We start from the raw sequence: 23,478 nt of genomic DNA, 5'->3' as shown, positions 1-23,478 counted from the left end.
GATCGTAATTAGTGCCATGCTGAAATCTATCTTCAACTTTATCAAAAAGTGTTATTCCTCAGTGAAAGAGGCATCCCCTTTTGTGCCTCATACACAGGGTACTTGAGAATTTATTTCAAACGTTGGTGGTTGCAGGGTTTTGTGCTTACCTTATTTTATTTATTTATTTATTTATTCATTCATTCATACATACATACATACATACATACATACATACCCTGCCCATCTGACTGGGCCTCCCCAGCCACTCTGAGCGGCTCTCAACAGAATATGAAAAACATGATAAAACATCAAACATTAAAAACTTCCCTAAACAGGGCTGCCTTCAGATGTCTTCTAAAAGTCAGATAGTTGTTTATTTCCTTGATGTGTGATGGGAGTGGGAGCCACTACCAATAAGGCCCTCTGCCTGGTTCCCTGTAACTTCACTTCTCACAGTGAACTGCCAGAAGGCCCTTGGAGCTGGACCTCCATGTCCAGGCTGAACAATGGGAGTGGAGACGCTCCTTCACGTATATTATTATGAGGTGACTGAGGGAACCTTTTAAACCTGAGGTCCACCTTCCATTCTAGGCAAGCTGCCAGGAGCCACACGACAGTGGTGGGTGGGGCCAGAGGCAAAAGTGGGTGGAGCAATGCATGCAAATTTCACCTCGGTGCAGTAGACTAGTTTCTCACACACTCACATCAGCCTCTTTATCCTCCATCCAAGCAAGTGAGAAGCACTATCAGTGCAGGGTATGGCCTGGGGAGAAGGGCTGTGACTGGATAGGGGATATGGCACGAGGAGGATCCCAGGGACCAGAAAGAAAGAACTGGAGGGCTGCATTTGGTCCCCATTAAACATTTCTCCAGCACGCTGCAGCCTCCCCAGGTGCTGATTGAAAAAAGCACCCCAGGAGTCTGCAGAGTGTAAACCATGGGTAGGCAAACTAAGGCCCAGGGGCCGGATCCAGCCCAATCACCTTCTAAATCTGACCCACAGACGGTCCGGGAATCAGTGTGTTTTTACATGAGTAGAATGTGTCCTTTTATTTAAAATGCATCTCTGGGTTATTTGTGGGGCATAGAAATTTGTTCATCCCCCCCCCAAAAAAAATAGTCTGGCCCCCCACAAGGTCTGAGGGACAGTGGACTGGCCCCCTGTTAAAAAGTTTGCTGACCCCTGGTGTAGACCACCAGGGAGATGATTTGTAGAATTAAAAGACCCTCACCAACACCCAGTCAGCCACCTCAAAAATAAGTGTGACAAAACCCCACTCATGAAAATTTCAGTGAATTTCTTTCTCTCTCTCTCTCTCCCCCCCCCTTCATAGTTTTCAAATGGAATGGCAGAATGATGAGTGATATGGAAAAAATCCAGGAGAAATGTTTGGCACAGCCCTAGACACGATAGCATCTTCTCAAAAGGAACTCTTAAGGGTGGAGTGCTACCCAGAAATTGTACAATTGGGGGGGGGGGAGCATTTCCTGGTACTGAGGGACACTTGATCTCACCACTCACCACAGAGGTCTCCCACCACCCCAATGACAACAACTCAGTTACTTTGGACTAGGCCAGAAATGATTTGTTTCTGCATCAATTATATGTCTATGGTTTTCAAATTCTCATGACACCAAGATCATGGGAACGGGTGAAACTGTTTATTTTCCTGAAGAGTCATCCCAAAACATTGGCCCCAGCAAATAGCATTGTCAAGTACTGAAAATGGAATCTCCCTGGAGATCCATTCGAACTCTTTAGCCTCAGCTTATCTGGTTTATGACCATTTGGGCTATGAAGCAAATCAGCTTTGCCAAACTTTGGGATAACAACCGTACATTCTTTCCATTACCCAAAATAGCTCCCAATGATTGTGACTGGGGGAGGGGGGAGGAGAAGCGATTTACCAACTCAGAGAAAAGGGCCAATGGAAGGAACATTTTTAAAGGTGTTATATATATCCCGCAGATATAATCACTCCCTGTAATAGTGAACTCAGCTGAAAGTTGTTTTCCTGCGTGAAGCACCTTCCAGGAATATATTGTAACCTGGCAGGGGGTGATTAAAAAAGCAAACCAGCGGATGTAGCCCCCTAGCCAGTATTTATTTATTTGAAACATTTCTACAACTGCCCTTCATTGGATCAGATTTCAGGGTGGCGTGCAACATGATAAATCAGAAATTATAGTACAATAAAATAATAGCAGCAAACATAATAACTGGCAGCAGTTAACACCACAAAACATACTGCGGCTTGCTGTGTATGTTTTCACCTGGCATCTAAAGACTGTGAAAATAGACATCAGGTGCACCTTTTTGAAAAATGCATGAGATACAGCCTTTAAAAAAAACTAGTAAAGGGACAACAATCCAAAGCTGTGTTAAGACAGCTGGAAAAATAAACGTTGGGGAGGGGGAGGGGAGATGATCATTGGTAGTTTTGCCAAGAAAAGAAAGGAGATGGTGATTTATTTTCGTTATGAATCACTTCCCATGAGGCATCCCGAAGTGATTTACTATATAATAAAAAACATCTATAAAACAGTTACGCACATAAGAACAGTTTAAACAATTGCATCAAATTAAGTAATTTTCAAGAAAAAATAAACCAACACCAATATATGTACTCCAATGTGCTCTGCGTGGGGCTAACTTTGAAGGCGACTCTGAAACTACAACTAATCCAGAATGCGGCTGCCAGACTGGTGACTGGGAGCGGCCACCGGGACCATATTACACCAGTCTACATTGGCTCCGAGCACAGCTCAAAGTGTTACCTTTGAGAGCCAGTGTGGTGTAGTGGTTAAGAGCAGTAGTCTCGTAATCTGGTGAACCGGGTTCGCTTCCCCGCTCCTCCACGTGCAGCTGCTGGGTGACCTTGGGCCAGTCACACTTCTCTGAAGTCTCTCAGCCCCACTCACCTCACAGAGTGTTTGTTGTGGGGGAGGAAGGGAAAGGAGAATGCTAGCCGCTTTGAGACTCCTTAAAGGGAGTGAAAGGCGGGATATCAAATCCAAACTCTTCTTCTTCTTCTACCTTTAAAGCCCTAAACAGCCTCGGCCCTGCGTACCTGAAGGAGCGTTTCCACTGCTGCCCTACAGACCACAAATTTGTTAAAGCACCTTGACCTGAGCCCTGAAACAAATAGGTAAGCCGCACAGATCTTTTAAAATTGGAGTTGCATGAGCAAACCTGGCTGTACAAGTTTAGATGCCGATGTCCCAAAATTCTCCACTACTTGGAGCATTATGGGTGAAATATACTCGGAGTCGAGTGTGGATTTCATGCTCTTTATTCAGCTCATAGTAGTGAGGAAAGGAAGTTCCCCTGAAATGTCTGCTTACACAATGAGCCCCACGTGATTGGCTGGTTCCGGGATTCTCCTGTAGGCCAACCAGGCTGCGGATTCACTTCCCGGCTCCTGCGGGCCAATTCTGAATCCTATTGTTCTAGGACCAATCAGACTACTGCAATTTGGATCCTATGCAACTCAGTACATAACAATGGGTCACCCCTCATTGCTCCCCCCCCATTGCTTTGCCCCTTGCTCTAGGTCTAGGCTAAGGACACGTTTTAAAACAGGTCTGGCATCAGTGTAGTTTGGCCCTGAACTCCACTCAGCTGGAGAAGGCAAGCAGCTTTAAGAGTGCCGTTGCATCTGTATTTACGAGACCTGCAGACATGACTGAAATCAATGGCCACATGCCAGCTGATTTTGATTAGAGGCAGACATGGCCTCCCACTGTAAGCAAGCAAGTTTATTCGACAAGGGGCTTAAGTTCCAAAACATGCCCATTTTTGCATGCAAGAAATCCATGCTCATGGGAATCTTTCTTTTCTTCACACGTTAGGTAGTTCTTTAAAAATCCAGTGTGTCATCCGTTCTCTAGTATATTAGATAATCATAAATATGTGGCCCGTGAGGTCAACAAACATATCCCCAATTCGAGAACAGCTGCAAAGACATTTGGGCAGATGCCAATAAACAGGGAGGGATTCTCTCTCCCCCCCCCCACAAAGAAAGGAACAGAAAACCTCTTTTGTTAAAATAAGTTTTGAACGGGATGACCTCGTAAAGATGTATTGCATCATTCCCAGTGGTATTTCGTGTGGCTAACAGCTGCATCCTTGGAAAACTATCACCTCCTGCACATACAGGTCAGGTAAAATATGGCCAAAACATTCAATGCAAGGTAGGTGAATCACCTTCCAATTGCCAGAGGTCATTTAGGAGCCAAGGTTGCATATGGAGGCTCCAATGTCCTTGCAGATGTTGACCGCACAACCCTTCTTGACAAGTTTAGCGTGGAAGTCTGAGGGGAGTTTGGAAGCCTGTTTTTGGCTTCCCCTGCATTCTCAGAGTTTCTGGTCATGAAGAAGCTCATCTAGAGCCTCAGTATTGAGCTAGAAACACCTACAGGCCTCGGTCCAGTATACCTGAAGGAGTGTCTCCACCCCCATCGTTCTGCCCAGACACTGAGGTCCAGCGCTGAGGGCCTTCTGGCGGTTCCCTCACTGCAAGAAGCCAAGTTACAGGGAACCAGGCAGAGGGGCTTCTCGGTAGTGGCACCTGCCCTGTGGAACACCCTCCACCAGATGTCAAAGAGAAAAACAACTACCAGACTTTTAGAAGACATCCGAAGGCAGCCCTGTTTAGGGAAGCTTTTAATGTATGATTCATTACGGTATTTTAATATTTTGTTGGAAGCCGCCCAGAGTGGCTGGGGAAACCCAGCCAGATGGGCAGGGTATAAATAATAAATTATTATTATTATTATTATTATTACATGCTTAGCTCCTGGCAGACCTTTCTGCTCAATGCAGGAACCCCAGGGGAGCAGGGGGCAAGCCAAGATAACTCAGTTGGTTACAGCATGGTGCTGATAATGCCAAGGTTGCAGGTTTGATCCCCATATGGGACAGCTGAATATTCCTGGGGTTGGACTAGATCAGGCTTCCTCAACCTCAGCCCTCCAGATGTTTTTGGCCTGCAACTCCCATGATCCCTAGTTAGCAGGACCAGTTGTCAGGAATGATGGGTATTGTAGTCTCAAAAAACATATGGAGGGCCGAGGTTGAGGAAGCCTGAACTAAATGATCCTCAGGGTCCCTTCCAACTCTACAGTTCTATGATAAAATACCATGTGGGGACATTAAAGGCAGAACTAGCAGGGCAGAACTAGCTGGAACTCAACAGAACTCAATTCCGGCACCTCTCAGGTGGGCGCTGTTGCCATTATGAGAGAACAAGGGAGGCGTTCATAGAGAGTTCTGGCACCTCCTTTTCTAGAAAAAATAGCACTAAAAACTAGCATATGGCACCTGGCACCCTAAAAATCTTTCGTCCTCACATGTTCAAGTGAACATCTGTAAAGGGATGGTGGTAGAAACCTGGATTTCTAGGAAGATCTAAAACTAGAGGGGGAATTTGGGAGGGATAACAGTCAGGCAGCGTGTTATGTACTGAGCTGAATCCTAGACCAAGAAGATCCAGAATGCAGCTGTCTGATTGGCCTGCAGGAGCAGCCAATCAACCCCCTGGATGAAGTGAATCAGCGACCTGATTGGCCTGCAGGAGCAGCCAATCAGGCTTCTGGAGGAGGTGAATCTGCAATCTGACTGGCCTACAGGAGCAGCCCGGAATTAGCCAATCACGCGGGGCCCATTGTGTAAATAATGTATATATAGCTAGACGTTTTGGGGAAAGATTCATTCATTGCTACTGTGAACTGAATAAAGAGCATGAAATTCACACTGGACTCTGAGTATATTTCACAGCGTGTGGTAATATCTCATATGCCGGGGTGGCAGAACCTCTTTTTAGGCTGAGCGCTGCATTTCGGACAGAGAACTGCCCAGAATGGCTGAGGCAACCAGTCAGATGGGTGGGGCATAAGTAATAAATTATTATTTCCCTCCAGGCGAGCAAGAAACATCATTGTTGTCTAAAGACACAAATGTTACCCACCAACACTTCGAAGCCAAAATCCTGGATGCCATCTTCCCGGACTCCATCCTCCTGTTGTTTTATCGTGACAGCACAGTGGCCATTTTGGCTACCGCGTGCTTACGTGATTTGATTACATAGTCCCCCCACAAAAAAGTGCTTTTCTGGGCATGGCGCCAAAAAATGCATTTTGGGGCAGCACAAAAGATCACGGGCCCCCCCAAAAGGGATTTTTTTCTGGAGGAAATCATGTCTCAAAATTGCACAAGATCATGTCAACCAAAATGGCCACTGTGCTCTCATGACAGAAGGAATGTCTCAGTTCTTCTGGGACACTTGTGGGGTATGATCATCTAGCTTGGCAAGAGCACTCAAAGACAGTACACAGCAGGGCCTGTGAGAGGTTTGGTCTGTGACAAAAGGGTGTGATTGAGGAGGGTGTGTGGCCTTCTTCTTCCCTGAATTTTGCCTCCCCGGCTATGTATTTTCTTCTGGTAAGTTTCTCAGCCACGTTTGCTGAAGCTGGAAGAAAATTATCTGTAAAAGAAGCCGAGTGCAAGGCAGAAATGAATTACGACCCAGTTCTACCATCCGACATCTAGTTTGGCTCATAGTGGGTTGCAGCCAGTGCAGTTCTAACCATGTCTACTCCAAAGTAAGCACCATTTAATTCAAGGAGGCTTACTCCCACGGAAGTAGGGTGAGGCGTGTAGCCTGCTGTTTGCACACATAATTCCCACTGAAAACAATTGGACTTAATTCAGGACTGATTTTCCCCACTGATTTCAATGGGACCTGACAGCAACAAAATGAAGTATGGATCCAACCCATAATGTCCACCAAAGATTGCACAAAGCAACATTCCTTGGAACAAAATCTCACATAGAATCATAGAATCATAGAGTTGGAAGAGACCACAAGGGTCATCGAGTCCAACCCCCTGCCAAGCAGGAAACACCATCAGAGCACTCCTGACATATGGTTGTCAAGCCTCTGCTTAAAGACCTCCAAAGAAGGAGACTCCACCACACTCCTTGGCAGCAAATTCCACTGTCGAACAGCTCTTACTGTCAGGAAGTTCTTCCTAATGTTTAGGTGGAACATGTCTGAGAAATTTCAAGGAATGCAAGAAAAATTGCTTTGGGGGAGACAAAACATTTCTTAAAGAAAGCATCTCTCTTGCTATATTTTGGTTTCTTGTGATAACGTCTTGGTACGTGAGGGGAACAGAAACAGGCATGCTAAGTTTCCATCCACTTCCCAGCATTAAAATGTGAAGCGGTCAGTTTTAGTTATTTGAGGAAAGCTGGAGAAGGAACACAACAATCTGGAGTGCAACTTCTGCATGGAATAGTAATTACTGCAAGTTAGAAGGAGCTGTGTGGGAGCAAAGTTACAGAAGATGGAGCCGGGGGATTGTAATCAGCAGAACAGATCGAAGCAATTTATCAGCATGAGAACTTGCTGTCTTTCTCCGTGGCTCTTTAAAAAGAGGAATCATATTGATTTAAAAACCATATCACGGCAATGCATTTATTAAGGCAGTCAAAATATCACAAGCTTTTGAGTTCTCTGGGACGTCTACACGGTCAACAAAGCGGTTGTTATGTGTGTGCGTTGATCTTGGCCGATGGTAGCACCATGAGTAGTACAGTATGCTGCTTTTTGTATGCATTTTCAAGGGACATTAGGGGCCAAGGCAGAGCATTGATCTTGCATGCAGAAGGTCCCAGGTGTTATGTACTGAAGTTCTCACCCTGGGCCAGCAGGGGGATACTGTAGACAGTTCAGGTCCACATATGCAAATAAGGGATCGAAAGTGACGTTCAGTGATTGGATAGTTACAGAAAATGGTTACTGTTGCGTTCTAGTGGAGCTCTATGTAAGCAGGCTGGCAGAACCCTTCAGTTCAGTTCTGTTCTGGCCTGTGAATAAACAAGAGCTGTTTGAAGAATCGCTGTGTCGTCTGATATGTTCACCCACAACTTAACACCAGGTTCATTCTCTGGCATTTGCAGGCAGGCCTGGGAGAGATTCCCTGTCTGAAACCCTGGAGAGATTCTGCCAGTCAGTGTAGACAAGCTACATGGACCAATGGGCCATAAAATGGAACCTGTGTTCCATAAGGGGCTATACACCTTTTGCCGTTCCACATTCATGCAGATGCAATACCACAAAGCTGCAGCTCAATCTGATGCAAGGCATAAATTTGGGGTTCGTCTCTTTCCAACTGAGGCTGAAATCGTGCAATGCCTTTAACCTTTGCTGTGACTTCAGCAGAAAACCACAAGCTGACCTGGCTTTCTCTTTGATGTGCCTCTCTTCTAGCTGTGCTCCAAGAAGAGAATACAAATGAGGCTCCCTTGACCTTTTCTCTCGCCACGCCAGGCTCGCGCAACACTGCTGAATCCTTGGACCGTCCCTGCTTTTCGTCAACTGCCTTGAATGCACGTATGTTCCTCCCTCGAAATGAACTCACAAAGTGGAACGGGGTCAGCAGTTGAAGGCCGCAAATCAGAAAGAGAAGGGGGGGGAATGGTGTGGACTCTGACACACATGCGCACACACATCTGTCCAGACTTATGGCCGAAGAGCCACCTTGCTTCTCAATGGCTGGGATTAGTAGCAGAGAAAACCACTTTGGCTCCTACCTGAGCTGTGTTCCCCCCATGCACTCCTTTAGTTTCTCCCTCCTAGATACATAGCTGCCATTCTGTCTCATGAAGAAAATCACTGCAATGGGCCACAGCTTAATGTCAGCTCCTCAAATTGTCCCTAATTTCCAGGGGCAGTCCCGGATTTACAGGTGTGGTAGCCTTTTTTTGAGGTTTTTAAAGACTTTGGTGATTTTTGAAGCTTTTCCAAAACTTTCCCGACACCGTGCTTCGCAAGACGAAAAAAATTGCAAGACGACAAAACTCACGGAACGAATTAATTTTGTCTTGCGAGGCACCACTGTAGCTGACTCGAGGTCAGGCGTAAGGCTGGCAGTTCCTACACTGCAATGGTTACTTCTTATGAGTTGTTGTCAGCACCACTCTTGTTGACAAAGATCACCTGCTTTAATAAGGAGAAGAAAGCAAACAGGTGAAGCAGAGAGATGGAAGACCCAGCATTTCCTCATTTTGTTCCTATGCTGCTTGCACCTGTCTAGAGGTCAGTAGGTCAACCAAAGCAGATTACACCATGCAATATATAAATCACATATGAGTAAAAGAAACATACAACTGTGTGATTCCAAGCAGAAAACGAATTGGTGTCCAACATAGGTAGAGCTCCATCTAGCGGCGATGGGTACATTGTGTTCAAGGATAAACACTACAGTACAGTGGTACCTCGGTTTAAGAACTTAATTCATCCTGGAGGTCCGTTCTTAACCTGAAACTGTTCTTAACCTGAAGCACCACTTTAGCTAATGGGGCCTCCCGCTGCTGCCGCACCGCTGGAGCATGATTTCTGTTCTCATCCTGAAGCAAAGTTCTTAACCCAAGGTACTATTTCTGGGTTAGCGGAGTCTGTAACCTGAAGCGTATGTAACCCGAGGTATCACTGTAGTATCACTAGAGCCAGTGTGGTGTAGTAGGTAGATTGTTGGACTAAAACCTGGGAGAGGGGAGTTCGAAGCCCCACCAGGTCATGATGCTCATTGAGTGACCTTGGGTGAGTCACAGTCTCTCAGCTTAACCTACCTCACAGGGTTGTTGTGAGGGAAAAAATAGGGAGATCTATGTACACTGCCTTGAGCTGCTTGGGAGGAAAGATGGGGTATAAATGCAGTGAATGAATAAATGATTTTTAATAGGTTTAAAGCAGCCAGATAGGCATGGTTTTTACTATAGCCCAATGTTAATGAGCCTGTTATCTCCAGGGCTCTGTCTTTCCATTTGTGCTTCTGATATTATTTATGACTTTCCTTTGACTATTAGGAGGTTTATATCTCCCCAACCGGATATCATATGGTGGCTTTGCCTACAGGGCAAATTCTAGGCCAATTGCACAGAAAATTAAATTACAAGCCAACTGGTGGGAATAATCAAATCAAACTTTCTTGAGGAGCACACAGCTTGCTCTGCGTTACCACTGCTGTTCAGGCTGCATAGTTTGCATTGCTTACTTCAAGTTTTCCTACAAAGTCAGCTTTGCCGACCTTGGATTTTATTCTTTTCTCTCTCGGAGGCTGCACCACGCAGTTCTCCATAATAGTCAACCCAAGGGCCTTTAAAAAATTTAAGAAGACAGCTCCACTAATTAAGTCAGACACAATTCTCAGATGGCACTTGAAATCAACAAAAATAGATTGCATTTCTCAAGAGGCTAAAGCGGGTGTGGGGGGGGCACTTGAAGGGAATTGAAATGTCCTCCCCTTGGGTGAAATAATAGATAAATGGGTAGTGAAAGGTTTAAATGAATCTGTTTACTTATTCACCATGCAATGCTATACATCACTAGACTTCAACTGGCGGGTCTGGGGACCCAACCAGTGGGTTGTGGCCTGATCCAAGGTAGGCCACAACCTATGCAAATAAATGGTGAAAGTTTAAGAAATGGGCTCCCAAAATGCAGGTTTGAGTTATTTATTTATCCAAGGCTCTCAGGGCGGTGGGTCCTAGGTCTTTAAAGGGTGAAGACACCTGCTATGCTCAGAAGTACTTACTCCCAGGAAGCTGGGCATAACAGTGCAGCCACAATCATTTAGTTACATTTCTCATTTAAAACAACAACAATCCCCCCCAAAACCGCAATGATCAACCTGACCTAATCAACAGACAAAGGTGTTGTGAGAATGTGAATACAGTACTTTGTGACTTGGGGAAAGTAAAACAAAAACAAAAAAACCTCAGGCCCAGCTGCTTTAGTATTTTAGTCTATGTACTTGTTATCCTCACAACAACCCTATGATGTAGGTTAGGCTGAGATAAAGCACGCGGCTCAAGGCTGCTCTGTGAGGTTCAGAGCTGAGCAGGGATTTGACCCTGGGTTCTCTCCAGTCTTACCTTGACCCCCTAACCACCTTTATATTTTTTTTAAAATATATTTATTAAAATTTCAGCATATTACAAAAATAAGAAAAAAGAGTAAAAAAATAAAATTAAAAAATACAAAATACAAAGTAAAAAACAGTTAAAAACAAATCAGTCTTTCCATATCTTATCTTTCATTTGCTTGTTTCCCTGACCTCCTCACACCTCCCTTTTTTGTATTCCAGTTCAATTAGTTAATTCAGCAAATCCTTTCCCTCTTTGATTTAATCTTTATCTTTTATCTTAATATATTATAACTTTAGGTTATCACCTGTTAACAATCCATTTCTACATATTCCTTTATAATATTGCTGCTAAAAACCATCCAACATCATTCTTTCTGTAAATAATCTTTAAATTTCTTCCAATCTTCTTCCACTGACTCTTCTCCCTGGTCTCGGATTCTGCCGCCCCCTAACCACCTTTAACTGGTACTTTAATTGCTTTTGCACTTTCTTTTCATGTTAAGCTGCCCTTGAGGATTATTCATGTATTTAGTTTTTTTAATAACAACATCAAGGTTCCAGCCAGGAAAGATTGCATTTTGAAAGATGAATGAATAAATGGGTTAAAACAAGGAATTGTTCACATACAGTATTTCCCCCGCAGCTGTAGGCTGAAGTGGTACAGTCCTCCCAACCACATGAGGACCCTATCGCGTCCTTCGCTTTGCTTCAACCTGTTGCGTCAGAGTACGTACGGCGGTGTACGCCCAATGGGTCCGCAGGGGCCTGAGGAGGGTTCCTCCCCCTCTTAAAGAAACAGCCTCACAAAAGGGATTGAGTTGGGGGGCGGAGTTTAATCCCAACAGTCGCTTTCCTATTTCTTTCACTTTCTTAGCTCCAGGTTTAAAATGATTGCGAGCTATGTATATGATATGGGGCTGACAAAGCCAATTGTACGGGTTCGAATCCCATACCTATCCCTGGTTGGAACATAGGACCCTCGGGGTCCATTCCAACGCTACATGTCTATAATTCATATTTCTATAATTCATATTTCTATGATTCATATATATCACTTGGTCATCTAAAATATATAGATATAGATCTAGAGAGCAGGAGCGCCGCTCCATCCCCGAAACTCTATGGCGCTCTAGGGCGAAACCGGAAGCGTCGCTATGGTTCCCTTCGACCTGGGCGCGGACTTCCGTCAGCGGCCATTTCTGACGACGTCGCTTCCGGCGCCGGCGTCGCCTTATCCCTCCCTCCTTCCCTTGGCGGCCAGAGTGTTGCGCGTGGCTGTGGGCGAGCGGCGTTTCTCCGGCGTGGCCGCCTTCTCCGCCCCTCCCGCGGCCTCTTTTCTCCCCTCGCCCTTCCTCGCGTCGCCCTCCTCGTCCTCTCCCCCCGCTGCTCCTTCCCTCCCGCCGCCGCCGCCGCCATGGCGATGAGACAGACCCCGCTGACGTGCTCCGGCCACACGCGGCCTGTGGTGGATTTGGCCTTCAGCGGCATCACCCCCTACGGGTACTTCCTCATCAGCGCCTGCAAGGGTGAGGCGAGGGGCCGGCGGGGGCTTCTTTGCGAGGGGTCGGTGGGTGGCAGGCATGGATATAATACTGCGAATTCTCCTGTTTCAATAATAATAATAATAATAATAATAATAATAATCTCAAGTTTTTATGTACAGGTATTCGGAAAATTAGGCTGCGAACCGCCCTGAGATCTATGGATGAAGAGTGGTGTAAAAATATTGTTAAGAATAATAATAATAATCAACTGACTTTTGGGTTTGGTGGGTGTGCGTCAGTAAACGAGGGGAATTAAGACTAAGAGAGCTGACTGGGGGCGGGTGCTTGTGTAATCTCACTGTATACAAGTTGTACAAGTGACAATAAAGTATTTCATTTCAATCTTCTGCTTTAAGGGAGCCTTCAGATCTGGGAACAGAATCTTTCTTAACAAACCTCCTTCATGCCTGGGTGTGTCCACAGTCCTATCTTTCTTTTATGCTGCTTGGCTTGCCAACCTCCCCCAAAACATCTGTATACACTTACATGAGGCTGTTAATCACAGGATTGTGGGTTCGAGCCTCACACTGGGCAAAAACATTCCTGCGTTGCAGTGGGTTGGATTATGTGACCCTCGAGAGTCCCTTCTGACTACAGTTCTGCGAGTCTATAAGTGTTGAATCAAACATTACTGGAACAATACCGCAGCGGTTTATACTTTATCTTGGGTATAAGGTACATTGAACCGAAATGGCTGCAAGAAAACTTTTACTTTTAATGAAAGCAATTCCTCTCCCCTGTTCTCCTTTCCCTGCCTTGTCTGTGGCCATACTACTTGCTACTTTCAGATCCTTGCTTTTCTGGGAAAGCTTTTGGAACAGCCTCCTTGCCCAAATGCCATGTTGTGTTAATATTTAAGAAGTGGGTCCTCCAAGTCATGTTTGTGCTTAAGGTACATCCTTCACAGGGAAAGCTGTTAAGCTGGAGTGTGTGTAAATAATAATGCTTCTACACCCTCTTTGTACCTGCTTTCCCTTTATTCCCTTTACTCTGTTGTTTCTGTTTCCAGATTGTAAGGCCCTTGGGGGTAGAGATCTGTTGAAGCTGATGTTTGTAATGGATGTAGATGGTATTATGGAGACAACAATAAACCATTTTGTTAGTCACTTTATTTATCTCTTGGCACATAATGTGTCTGTGCCTAACATTTAACTATATGCATACCATGGTTCTGGTTATAGAATCATAGAATTGTAGAGTTGAAGGAATTCTAGTGTCATCTAGTCCGACCCCCTGTGATGCAGGAATCTCGACTAAATCATTCAGAAACATTGCTGAAGTCAAGCTGGCCAGTGCCTGGATAGGGTATTGTCTGGGAAAGCTGTGTCTAATGCTTTGAGTCTTTAAAGTTTATTGTTACACTGTTAAATGATGCAAGGGCCACCAGAGCCTTCCAAATATTGTTGATGTATTAGTTCCATTATGGTACAATTTTTTTATATAAAAAGTACATGCATATCCATTATACACTGGGCACTTGAGCCACCATTCAGTGCTGGATTAAACATGCTTAATTGAGCTTGAAACACCCCTAAATCCTATAATGGATTGTGGCCTTTCAATTAACTTTTTTGCTTGGTGCTCTTGCAAGCAGACAGGCAAAGCCATTGGGATTTGTTGGGGCCAATGGAGCAGAAATTCCTGGTGCCTCCCATCTCCACTCTGCACATATAAAACTATGTTGAATCTGTCAACCTGAGAAAAGAGACAAGTTTCCAAACATTTCCATAAACTTATTTGCAGTGCTGCCTTAAAAGATCATAGGTGATTCCCCACCCCCTGGCAACTGAGGGGTAGTAGGTATGATCCATCATCCTGGAATAACCTACCTTCAACCTCTGATTTACCACCTGAACATTTATTTAAATCAGAGGTTGAATATGAATTGTCAGTCCTCCACATGATCTTGCCTTGATTTTTCCTTCTGTAAATAAGTGGTTGTGTAAAAGCAAGTGTTCTTTGATGAGTGAAGTTCATATAGAAGAATAGTGACATATATATAGATGACCACGGAAGCCTACAATGGGTTTTGCCCAAACCTCTTGCTGGATAATCTCTCCTGAATCCTAATTTCACAGATACTCTTTGTATGATTATTTGATATAGATTGTTGGTTGATAAACTAAACTTCTATGTTTTACTTCTTTTTGTCTAGATGGGAAACCTATGCTTCGCCAGGGTGACACAGGAGATTGGATTGGAACATTTCTGGGTCACAAAGGAGCTGTCTGGGGTGCCACTTTGAATAAAGATGCCACTAAAGCAGCTACAGCAGCTGCAGATTTCACTGCGTAAGTGAAAGTCTTGTATCTAACACCAAAACCTACACTGTTCTTTACTACTACATTTGCAGCTCACTTGAATCTCCCCGCCCGCCCCGGTGTCTCAATTTTTTAAGAGCTGTGTAAAAGCATTATTTTAAGTCTGGAATATATCATATCAATAGCTATGTTTTTTTCCTTTCAGCAAAGTGTGGGATGGTGTTTCGGGAGATGAAATAATCACCTTAGCCCACAAGCACATTGTCAAATCTGTGGACTTTACTCAGGTAAAACAGACACTAAATATCTTTGTTTTAGGGCTGAATGCCTGCCTTTGTTTGCCTGTGTTTTTCTCAAGGGCATCATACGAACAGCTTCATATTCCTAACTAGTACTGATTTTATTAGTATTAAATAAAATAATGATAAATGAAATAGTACTGCTTTTAAAAACCAGTTTCTAAAAGTAGTGATGTTTAATTACTGTTGCACCAATGAAAACAATGGCTTTCGTTTTCTGTTCTAGGACAGCAATTACCTGCTGACAGGTGGGCAAGATAAACTGTTGCGTATCTATGACTTAAGCAAGCCAGAGGCAGGTGGGTTTTTACTGTTAGTAGGTGAAACTAATTATTATAATTTCTTTTTGAAATTCTTTTGCATCCGGTTACACTATTTAAGGGTTGGGGAGCCTCTTCGCAGACCAGCTTTGACAGGTGGGCAGAACAACCCAGCTGTCAATCCCATTGTTCTGATGTCACATGATTGACAGGTGGGTGTCCCACCCATTTGTCAAAATACTTGTGTGGGGTGTGCAGAAGCGATGGGGATGGGAGGAAGAGACAAGTCGTTTTTGCCAGTAAAGGTAATGGAGGAAACACTTTACCTTTCCTGCCTTTTGCAAGCTGTTGCCTTTCCTTGCAAAACACTCCCTTCTTCTCACCCCCCAAAAAGTGTGTTTTGGTCTAGGCTGCATTAGAGATTGGGGTAGGGTAAGGGCACCTCCTTACTTATTAGTCCTCACACCCTGCTGTGTGTGGCAGTGAAGGCAGCAAAGAAAGTATACTGTGCTTCTTCCATTTCTGCCTCATGATGATGTCCAACAGAGCTTTCTGGGTAGCGTGGATCCTCTCACAGTATGGTCCGAAGGAGGTGGTGGAACCGACTGTAGCTCACTGTGATTTGTTTGTAAAGCATTTTGAGAACAAGCCTGTTGCATCAGCCGGAATCTTGACTATGCTGTTGTAGCAGATGAATCTCAAGGGGTGTCTGGCCCTGTTGTGTTGGGTGAGTTTCAGCTAGTAAGTCGAGGATGTGGACAAGGTGCTCAGAAAATCACTCAAGAAACCCTGAATTCGGAAAATCTTAAGTAACTACCAGCCAGTCGTTAATCTCCCCTTCTTGGGCCATGTTCTTGAGCGAATGGTTGTGGACCAGATCTAGCCGCCCTAGGAGGAAACTTGATTTTCTAGATCCATTTCAATTAGGGTATATGCCTGGTTTTGGTACAAACTGCTTTGGTTGCCCTGTATGCTTCTGATCTACTTGTGGTTATGCTGCAGCTACTGCAGTTCATTCCTGTCACAATAAGTTTGGGAATTTGCACTGAAGATCATTTCTCGCAGCCCTTTGCAATTACACGATGTAGTTATATGCAGGGAAATAAAATATCTCATGTGTAGTGCTTACCTGTATTGCCACTATTCTCTCAGTAAATCTGCTTGGTATTGATTGTAAGTCATGTAGAGAAAACTACCTTGAAGATGTGCATGGCTAGAAGAGATCTTTTGAAATAACACAGTATTTCCCCTGCTGTTTAGACCCTCAAATTGTCAGCGGCCACACGTCTGGGATTAAAAAGGCTCTGTGGAGCAGTGATGACAGACAGATCCTTTCAGCAGATGACAAAACTGTCAGGTAGGAAGGAACAAATATCTCCCTTTCACCAGAGCTGCCTTTTGTGTTTCTGGATTTGGTGTTCATTATAGGGCCCTCTTTTGAATTCAAATATATATATATAATTAGCTTTTCAGCTAGTGTGCTCTGTCCTAGAACCATAGAATTGTAGAGTTGAAAGAGTCGTAAGAGTCATCTAGTCCAACCCCCTGCAGTGCAGGATTCTCTCTCCCCCCCCCCCCCGCCAGTGTGGGGCTCAAACTCACAACCCTGAGATTAAGAGTCTCATGCTCTATTGACTGATCTATTCAGCAGAGTATATGTCTCACAATACAGTACCCTGCACCAGGAAAGGACAGACTTAAATATTGCTGGATTTACATAAGGTATACAATGCTTAAGTTCATAAAAAGCTGCAGTTTGTTTGCCAGGCTGAGAAGCAAGAAGAATCACAGAGCTTCTTGGGAGGGAAACCGTGAAATGCTCTTAAGCCATACTGTAAATGTCTTGGGGGAGGTGATGACAGTGTAGGGAAGCATGCGACCCAAAGGGCTTTGGAGATCTAACCTATGGCGCTGGTCTTGTGATAAGCTAAACAGATTTTTACCTTTGTATCTCTGATGCAGACTCTGGGACAGAAATACATTTACAGAAATAAAGGCAATAAATGTTGCTATGTCTGTCAGCAGTATGGAATATATTCCAGAAGGAGAGATAATAGTAATCACCTATGGAAAAACAATCGCCTTCCACAGTGCAGAAACGTAAGTTGAGTTTTTGATGTGGTTAGTTCTGAAAGAAACAAACTTAATTGGCAACTTTTTGGAGTAGCGTAAACAGATGAGAAGTGTGTGTATATTGCCATACTAGATCTAATATATATCCCTTCAGAAATACTTTGTTTTATCCAACTAATTTCTTTTCGGAGGAGACCCATTGAAATTGATCAACCCAGGTTAGTCATGACCATTAATTTCAATGGGTCTGTTCTGAGAACTAGCATTGGATATAATCCTTAGTTCTTTGAATTCTGAAGAAAGTCTCTGTAGTCTTGATTAAGGACGCACAGTTCATCACTCAGATTGGAAAACTTTCACAACCTTGGTTTTTCTCCTGTGAGTGAAATGGTTTCATCTTACTTAATTGTAAAGCTTACCTTGCTTTTAAATCATAATTTCTGAACCTGCTGCCAAAACATAAACATAGCAAAAACACATCAGTATAAACACAAAGCACTAAAAACACCCAAAATGAGAGTGGCACTAAAATCAGCCAATTAAAGGCCTGGTAATATACAATGAAATGCAGCCATAAAAATCCAGTTAATCATACAACAACTAGCACAAAATATTACTATTGCTAGAACAGGCAGAAAAATCTGAGAAGACCCTGGCTTAGTAAGTGGGTGAAAGTCCTCTATGGAATTCCACCTTTTGTGGGTTTGGCTTTTTTAATGCATTGGTATATGGTTCTGTGGAGAGTCCAGTTCTAGCTTTTAATGCCTTTTCCTTCCCTTCTTTAGTCTTGAACAGATTAAATCCTTTGAGGCTCCTGCAACAATTAATTCTGCATCCCTTCACCCTGAGAAAGAATGTCTAGTTGCGGGTGGCGAGGACTTTAAACTTTATAAGTATGATTATAATACTGGTGAAGAACTAGGTATGTTCCAACAGGTTTCGAAATACCTCCAGAGCATGTTTTTATCATTTGCATTCTTGTTAAAATATAAAACCTGCTTAACTGGTCATTCCAAAGGTTGGAGCCTTCAGGTTTTCTCGCGATCAGTATAATGAAGAGACAGTAACTTCCTAAGCCGTTGTTATAAAGCCACATTTCATTTTACTTCTCTTGGTCTGTGTGTATGTGTGTAGGCTCACTTTCACAAACTTCCTCAGATTGTCGTTGCACTTCAGTCAGAACAGCAGGCTTTAATAGGATTAGTTAAATTTGACCTTGACTGTAATTGCTGTCCAGATAACCAAAGTTGATCAGTCTTGTATGGCTAAGATCCCAAAGAGACAAATGTGATGCACAACCATCTCTTGTTACTTCCCAATCGTTCCCTACTGAGGTGGTCTTTCCCTACACTCACATCTTTTATTCAGTGCTGGCTGCTGGAAGAAATGAGGTGCAAGAAGAATGGGGGGAACCCTATGCATACTATTTAGTGGGGAGGTAAGGGAAACCCAAAAGAAGTACTGTATTTTTCGCTCCATAGGGCGCACCGGACCATAGGGCGCACCTAAAGAAGCCATAGCCCCGTGCAGCCTCTCCCTGCCAGAGGGGCTGTGCGCGGCTATCCCTGAAGCCTGGAGAGCGAGAGGGGTCAGTGCGCACCGACGCCTCTCGCTCTCCAGCCTTCAGCGAAAGCAACACGAAGCCTCCGGAGCACAGAGGGAGCGCTCCCTCTGCGCTTCGGAGGCTTAGTGTTGCTATCGCTGAAGCCAAGGAGCCTGCATTCGCTCCATAGGACGCACACATTTCCCCTCGATTTTTGGAGGGGAAAAGTGCGTCCTATAGAGCGAAAAATACGGTACATTCCGTGGCAACAACTTCTGACCAGTAGGAGGCATGTAACCAGGCCAAGGGGAAATGAAATCTAAGAGCTTGCAAAGTGGCTCAAGTGTTGACTAAGAATTATTCATGTTCTGGGAACTTTTTAGCCTTCTAATGTTTGGCCTTGCAGGTTGTCTTCTGTGCATAGCTGTTGGGTAAGGAATATCTCAAGCTAAGCAAGTGCCCAGATTGAAGCTTGAGTTTCTGATTCTAGTGACCCTCCAATAGCTGCAGGCAGTTCTTTTTGATGTTTCCATGCTGAGAGTAAAATGTTCAAGGAAACTTTGTGGTTGCTGCAGTATCACATTCACATTTGGGTGGCAAGCCATACCCTTAGTGGTGGATGACCTCTCCATATCACACAAAGGAGGTGGGGGCTTCTTCATGTTATAAACAGTTGGGCCCTCATTACTGTCCTCCTATGACTTTTTGTAAATTCATTTACAAAACCCAACCGCTAAGGAACCAAGACGTTATTTTTCTTCCTGAATTCCTAAGCCTACATGTTAAAGCACATGCATTCCTTGTTGCCTAGAAATTCATTGATTTGTCATTTCCCTGCAGAATCTTACAAGGGGCACTTTGGACCTATTCACTGTGTCAGATTTAGCCCAGACGGAGAGTTGTATTCTAGTGGCTCTGAGGATGGAACGCTAAGACTGTGGCAGACAACAGTCGGGAAAACATATGGTCTCTGGAAATGTGTGATCCCTGGTAAGAACTGATGGAACAAAAGTGCACCGTAAAATCCAAGAAGCTAATATTTTCAGTGCATTTTTATAGTGCATCTTACTCCGTTACTTGAATAGCTTGGTGGCATCTTACTGAATTGCATACCAGCAGAACATCTTTTACCTTATCAGTTAAGGCCTAGGTGGTAAACCTCTGGACTGTCCCTGTTTATAGAGCAGGTGTGAGCTCACATGGTGGGCGCTTCTCTACACCAAAGAATGAAACAAATCTGCCCACACAACAGACTTGTGGGTGAGAAGTCTAGATGGAGCTTAATCTTCCTGCTTAACATTTAGTTTTCTCTGTGGTTGGTTTTTGTGTGTGTTATGGATCAGCATTGATTGCTGCGTGAGCCCACAGAAGCCATCTTGAGGAAGATGGTGCAGCCTGGACAAAGCTTTGCTACCTTAGAAGTATACATACTTCACTTTAGTTCCTGATTTTTTAAAAAATTATTTTTGCTGCTGTTGGCCTTCGAAAATTGGAAGAGGACACCAGGCCACCTTTTGATCACGTCAATGAGTTACTTGAAATTGGCTCATAAAGCATAGTATTCGTATAGTGGAAAAGCACACTGGTGAATTCAACAAATACAGAAGAGCAGTGATGCCATTTGCTTGGTGAATTGCAGATTTCCTGCAGTTCTGCAGCAGACATTTACACTTTTTGCAACAAAGTTTGGCATGTTTGAGCATACGACATGAGGACTCTGTTTTCTTTCCCTGTAGAAGAAGAAGGTGTAGAGCTGGCGAAATCAAAGGCCAACCTTCCAGGAACTGCGGAGGAAGACCTAGGTAATGAGCTGACAGTAATTTAGATAATGGCTTCAACGTACGTTTTTACCGTGTAGTGTGTTAAGTCAGTTGGGGGGAAGCGGGTTGTGGGTGTGGAATAGGAACCAGTGTGAAATGTTCAAACACTAGAAAGTAGTGATCCATACCCCCTACCCCATGCTTAGCCATGTAGGTTCAGGAACTTCAAAAACCAAGTGAAAGAGTGCAAGGAAGACCCTTTTGGACAATCGAGTGGCTGCCAAGAAGCAGCTAGCTCCTTGTGATCTGAGATGGCTCCAAGGGCCGCCTAGAAGTCATAGCAAGGAAGTCTCCCTCCATTTTAACAGTGAACAGGGACAAGTATGTACCAGATGCTGCTATTGTGGCCAAAACAGCATTGCTAGAGCCATGATTGGGCCGCACACTTAATGAGTGCAATGCTGTTTGTTAAGTATAGATAAGAGTACCTGAAATAATTGCGTGACAGAATGCTTGAATAAAGTAGATGAATTTATGTGCCTGCTGAAAAATAATTATGTCGGTGTTTCCTTTCTTGACTCTGCAGAAGACCTTGGCTCTGAAAACTCAGATTCCATCTACAGCACAACTCCTGAAGTTAAGGCTTAAGTTCACAGCTGTCAATGGCAACATATGGACATTTTGAGACTAAATCAAGGAAGCAGTGGAATGCAGCAGCGTCCCAGGGTGCACACTGTACCCCAAGGCAAAGATGGGCAGTAATTGATGAGAATGTATTGGAACTGGCTGTCTTTCAAGAGAGCTGAGAGTATTGAATGAGATGTAACGGTTTTTCGCTATCTTCTAGCGCCACTGCCTGTTGTATGTCTGAATGTAACATGGCAGCCGAGACCCAGTTTCTCCAACTGTGGTTAACTCAGTATAGTGTTAATAATTGAGGAGAAATGTAATGGCTTCTAGTAGAGTGTTCTCTGAAAGTGGAAAGAATTGGCAAAAAGATAGGGTTATGTGGAAAAACAGCGGATTTGGTTTTTTCCCCTTTTGTTGTACACCACATCTAAATAATCTGTTTTCAACCATCTAAATAAATAAAATGCCTCTACAACAACCCTCTTTAGAGAGCTTATAAATTGTACAAGCTAACTCATCTGTTCACTAACAGCACTGAGCATTTTTGAGGTTTTAATGAGATAAGTCTGCTAAGACTGGTGGTAGTTTTTGCATGTAGGTGGCTGAATTCGCTTCTGCTTCAGGCTTTTATTTTCCCCACTCCACCTTGGCGAATTTATTTAATCAACCTTCTCTCTAAAATAACAATATTGGGCCAATCTTCCATCTTAATTTCTCCCAGTAGCATCCGCTTTCTGCACCAGAAGTAAGTTTTGTTTCCCCCCGATTTAAATTTGGTCTTTTGTGTGTCATCAGATTATACATATGGTGTATAGGAATAAAGTTGTGGTTTTGAGGGGGCCATCTGTATTAACTGGAGAATAAATATAAATGAGCCTTTCATATATATATACAGGTGAGACTCAACTTATATGGGGTTATGTTCTGGGGTTTGTGTGTGAAGCCAAAATTGTGTATAGTCACACTGTGTTCAATGGGTGTGTGTGTGTGTGGATTGCTCAAGTCTTATTTTCCTCTATGCCCACCCCTTTTCTGCTTCTTTTTATTTTTGTTTTTTATTGCCAAGTGCATAAAACTGAGAGTGCACAAGTTAAATGTGCGTAAGTGGCATTATACAGGCAACTTGCAAATATCCTAATTTGTTTGGAATGCTTCATGTATTTGTGGCTGTACATTCCAAGAAGACCCTGATCTTGTAGATAACGACAGTTCTATTCTGATAAGGTTTCTGAAAAGCGTTTTTAAAGGAATAAATGGGTGGTGGGAAGCCAAAAAGTCAAAGGATAGTATTGGGTAGGAGTATTTAAATACTTATCACTTTAGGGGGAAGGTGTGAAAAAGATGGAAAAGGACGAAAACACAGTTTGAGAACATAGAATTAATGGAACTCTGGGTTTGGGGGCCTGTTCAAGAGCATCTAGATGTAGAATTATCTCATCGGGTAATTCAGAGGGCGTAGCTGTTCTTTAACTTGTACCACTGTGCCAATGGATGACGAACAGTAGAAAACAACAATCAAGGGTAGTACTGAAATTCTGCAGTCCCAAATCAAAATAACCAAGCTGTGACTTTGTGATTATGCCACTTAGGTCTAGACCAGCTGTTTTTCAGTACTAACCTTCCTCAGCTGTTGTGTAGCGCAGCCGCTGCACTTTGCTCCTGCCTCATTCTCCCTTCCAGTTTTTATATCTCAGTATGAGTTCTGCATGAGTGGTGCTATCTGTGTCCCACCGGGGCAGAGGTGGAATTGCATTTTGGATGATGTTGGGATTCCCAACTCCCATTATTCCCAGCTAACTTGGTCATGTAGGAAAAAACAAACCAAACAAGCAAACAAAAACAGCTGAAAGGTCACCAGTTCCCCAATACTCCACTAAGGAAAGGGTTCTCAATAAAATATTGTTGAGCTATACTTGCTTTCTAATAGTTGAAACATCCATGGAAAAGCTGTTCATCAGCTTTATTGTAGAGTATGGTTCGAAGGAAATATATACAGCAGTGTTCTCATTTATCTTACATTTTTAAAATAGATTTTCTGGCTCACCCGATCCATCATTGGTCTGCTACACCAAATGTGTGTCAGCAATAGGATGGTGCCTATACTTTTGGCTGAAACTCGCTTACGCAATGGGGACAAAACTGCAAGCTTAGTGCTGTGTGATGTTACCTTGCCTATCATCTGTGTGTCTGA

At 43.7% G+C, this 23,478-nt stretch overlaps 1 protein-coding gene across 1 annotated transcript; it reads left to right on the top strand.

Annotated features, from left to right (window-relative positions):
- Positions 1 to 11,650: 11,650 nt before the first annotated feature.
- STRAP (serine/threonine kinase receptor associated protein) lies at positions 11,651 to 21,765 on the top strand. Its single transcript, XM_083461523.1, has 10 exons — positions 11,651 to 12,443; positions 14,617 to 14,752; positions 14,928 to 15,009; positions 15,248 to 15,320; positions 16,542 to 16,638; positions 17,244 to 17,381; positions 18,140 to 18,276; positions 19,738 to 19,887; positions 20,634 to 20,699; positions 21,244 to 21,765. Exons 1-10 carry the CDS (start codon positions 12,332 to 12,334, stop codon positions 21,303 to 21,305), a joined length of 1,053 nt encoding a protein of 350 aa, XP_083317649.1. The 5' UTR covers positions 11,651 to 12,331; the 3' UTR covers positions 21,306 to 21,765.
- Positions 21,766 to 23,478: the final 1,713 nt, after the last annotated feature.

This window comes from Podarcis liolepis (assembly GCF_965112155.1).
Source record: "Podarcis liolepis genome assembly, chromosome: 10".
Taxonomy (NCBI): domain Eukaryota; kingdom Metazoa; phylum Chordata; class Lepidosauria; order Squamata; family Lacertidae; genus Podarcis; species Podarcis liolepis.
Note: the sequence above shows the minus strand (reverse complement) of the source record. Positions and strands in the feature narration are given on the sequence as shown.